At 43.6% G+C, this 3,715-nt stretch overlaps 1 protein-coding gene across 1 annotated transcript; it reads right to left on the reverse strand.

The window, feature by feature from the left end:
• Positions 1–505: 505 nt before the first annotated feature.
• LOC129238122 (ctenidin-3-like) lies at positions 506–1,379 on the reverse strand. The gene is made up of 2 exons (XM_054873161.1): positions 1,374–1,379; positions 506–1,294 (listed from the first exon to the last, which is right to left on the reverse strand). Exons 1-2 carry the CDS (start codon positions 1,377–1,379, stop codon positions 506–508), a joined length of 795 nt encoding a protein of 264 aa, XP_054729136.1.
• Positions 1,380–3,715: the final 2,336 nt, after the last annotated feature.

Below are 3,715 nucleotides of genomic sequence, written 5' to 3' on the forward strand. Positions count from 1 at the left end.
CCAGAAATCAGCAAAGAAGCTCAGCAAAAGAAGCAGGAGCAATGCATTTTGTTTCTGCTTTTGGTTCACAGAATGTTAAAATCTATAAACAAAGGTTGACAGTTCAAAGGAGCCTAAACAAAATTTGAAAATTTAAGGTCCAAATAAATAGAAAAAAAATTAAAATTGCAACTCCACTGCTGCCACCCGCTTAATGTGCCTTACTCAGTCTAAATTTTCCAAAACTGGTTACACCCCACATATCTGGCTCTAATAGATGCTAAGACATTTAAAATAAATACATTTTTATAGATACATTTTTCTATTTTGAATTATTATTCTATGCTTAATCGTTAACAGCTTATTTAAGAAAAGGTTGTACATAAAAACGTTCTTAGCGTTTCGATTTGAACATTCAAAGAACACAAAAACTTGGCAGTGATCGAAATCCATTAGATGCAAATCGAATTTATGGCATCTAGGAAACGCAAATGGTAGTTATTCTCCGGCAACGAGGCTCCATAACTTACTTCTTCCGATCCCAACCGCCCCAGCCTCCGCTGCCGCCGCTACCGCCCCAGCCGCCTCCGCCGCCGCCGCTTCCATAGCTGCCACCACCGTAGCTACCGCCGCCGTAGCTACCGCCGCCATAGCTGCCGCCTCCCGCAGATGATGTTATGACTTTGTAGACTTGAACTTGGCCACCAGAGTGTCCACCGCCGTAACTGCCGCCTCCGTAGCTACCACCGCCATGACCATAGCCGCCACCTCCGTAGCCACCACCACCATGACCGTAGCCACCGTCTCCGTAGCCACCACCACCATGACCATGACCGCCGCCGCCATAACCTCCGCTTGAGATGACTTTGATGACTTGAACACCGCCACCGGAGTGGCCGCCTCCATAGCTGCCACCGCCATAGCCGCCGTCTCCATGACCATAGCCGCCACCTCCGTAGCCGCCACCTCCATGACCATAGCCGCCACCTCCGTAGCCGCCGCCGCCTCCACTATAGCCACCACCTCCGCTGTAGCCGCCACCGCCGCCGCCGGTTGAAATGACTTTGACGACTTGGACACCGCCGCCGCCACCACCGTAGCCGCCACCACCGTAGCCGCCGCCACCACTGTAGCCACCGCCACCGCTGTAGCCGCCGCCACCACTATAGCCGCCGCCACCGCTGTAGCCACCGCCACCGCTGTAGCCACCACCACCGCTGTAGCCGCCGCCTCCTTTAATGCCGCCTAATATTCCAAGTAATCCCGCATGGGCGGATGCCGTTAAGGCACTAAGTGCCAATAAGCATACGAATAACTGAAATGAAGAAAAAAAATTAAATAATATAAATTTATGCAGGGGCTGTTGCGTAATCCTTTCGCGCTATTAGACTCACTTTCATTTCGGTAATGGCAAAACACGCCGCTAAGAACGAATTTAGCACACTAATGGTTGTACGCGACAGAGCTCTCTGTTTTATAAACCAGCAAGACTCTGACGAAATCAGAAGATTTTTATTATATAAAAACAAACTTTAGTGCAAAACATACTAAACATTTTATAAGCAACAACAAAAGAACACTGGCGAATGGACTTCTTGGCATCACGCCGGTTCTTTCTTTTTCTTATTTTATAAAGAAAAAATAACTCTTAAAGAAAAATAAAATGTATTTGATAATTTTATTATATACTTAAGTACATGCATATATGAATTTTAATTCGAAGCTTAGAAGGAAGCGCTATTGAACTTGATTTCAGATGTGTGATGAAGACCAAAACAATTAGTAAACGCTTTTGGGCTAAAAAGAATAAAATAACTAAGAGCGTATGGATCTACACACACATGCATACGAATCATATTAACCTGCTGTATATGTACTTGGGTGTGTATACGGGGGGACTGATGAAGGTTCGCTTATGCAATTAGAGATAAGCATGAAAAAATGTTGCACGTATATTCATACACTACGTTGAATAAGTATAGCCCAGTCTTTTAATATAGAATTTTTAGAAAAATTTCGAGTGTGCAGCTTAATAACTAATTGCTTCCATACAAAGTAATTTTTTTATATGGTTACCCTTCCAGAAGGCCAGCATAGCTTTCTACTCCTGCAAGTCTATGTTCGACAAAAAACGGGGACTCAAGTCACAGGTCATGCTTTGGATTTAAAACTTAGTGGTTATGCCAATTTTAAAGTGCGGACCCCTGGTTTGGAGCGAAGCTCTTCAGAAGAGCTATAATATCACTAAACTTGGGAGGGTGCAAAGGACAACATGCATTGGCATCACCGGAGCATGTAAAACTTGCCCCTGTGCTGCCATTAATATCGTTTTGCACTTACGTCCAATCGACTCACTTATTTCCATCTCTGCTCGAAGTGCAATCAGTTTAATGAAGGATGGCCTCTGGAGGCAACCTCTCAAGGGACATGGTAGCATTTTTAGGCAGTTAACACCGTATTTCTCTGAGCTTCTTACATATCTTTGTATCCGCCAACTGGAGTTTGAGGGTCGAGTCAGGGTAATCTTTCAAAGTAGGCAAAATGGGAAGTAGGGGAACATCTATAACGAAGCTGACATCTTTGAGTTCCTTAAAACTGCCAAAACTGCTAGTGTTTTTCAGGCAGAAGTGCTTGCGATCCTGCAGGTATGCAAAATGCTTAGGGAACGCGGGAACGAGGGTGATATTAACATTTTTTCCGATATTCAAGCGGCGATACACTGATGGCGCCATAGCACAGATCCAAACTAGTCAACTCCTGTAAGGTAAAGATCAAATATCCTGGGTGTGTAGGTAACATTTCTCCTATCTGATTGGCAGGACATAGAAAGGCATAGGGAAATGAAATTGCTAATGAACTTGCCAAGGAGGGACTGAATTAGTAACAGTATGGTTATCAAAGTTCTTCTACCCGGTCATCGGTATCCCTCCGACTGTTGTTAAAAGAGAATTGCACAACTTATTTCAAAAATCGGCGCAATTCTTCGTGTACTATTTCGAAAACCATTTGGCCTCAGTACAATAGACGCAGGACGCTGAAAGTTCTGTCGGCACCTCGCCATTCAATTTACAAATTCGTAGCTGTGCTTACCGGTCTTTGGATGATCGGCACACATGCGGAAAAGCTGGGTTTACTATTTATCCCCGTTGCAGAAACTGTGAGGATCTTTCAGAGAAGGGAACTGTCCGGATTTGTCAGCTAGACGATTAAGGTCACTTAGAGCTCCCTTTTTCGACAGCCTGGGGAAGTGCTCTAATCTTAATCCCATTAATCTTTTCCATTACATCATTAACTATAGTTGGCTGTAGATATCTGCCCGTTGGTGGTTTCATGGTGGTTTCAAAACGGCGCTTTAGTGCTACTTGGGGAGTACTAGACTGATACTTCAACAATTTCACCTATCTACCCAGCTAGATCTAGCAGCGTCAACGAAAAAATTTTCCAAACTCAACGATATTTTGTAGTCACTTGAAACTTGCACTTTATTATACTAAAATTCAATAGGCTGTACTCCGCATACCCAGAAAATTTCAAAAATTTCTGGTTAAAAATTTTCAAAGTTTTTCTGAAATTTTTAAAAAGTTTGTACAAAATTTTAAACTTTGTGTTATATAGTTTTTGTTGTATGTAATAGTCATCATCAGCATCAGAGCATTTGCAGCTCGGAAGGAGCCTTTACTATGGCGCTCCATACGTCCCGGTTCATAGGATGGCTTCTTGGTGCATTCATGCTACG

The sequence above is a fragment of the Anastrepha obliqua genome, chromosome 2, assembly GCF_027943255.1.
Source record: "Anastrepha obliqua isolate idAnaObli1 chromosome 2, idAnaObli1_1.0, whole genome shotgun sequence".
Taxonomy (NCBI): Eukaryota; Metazoa; Arthropoda; class Insecta; order Diptera; family Tephritidae; genus Anastrepha; species Anastrepha obliqua.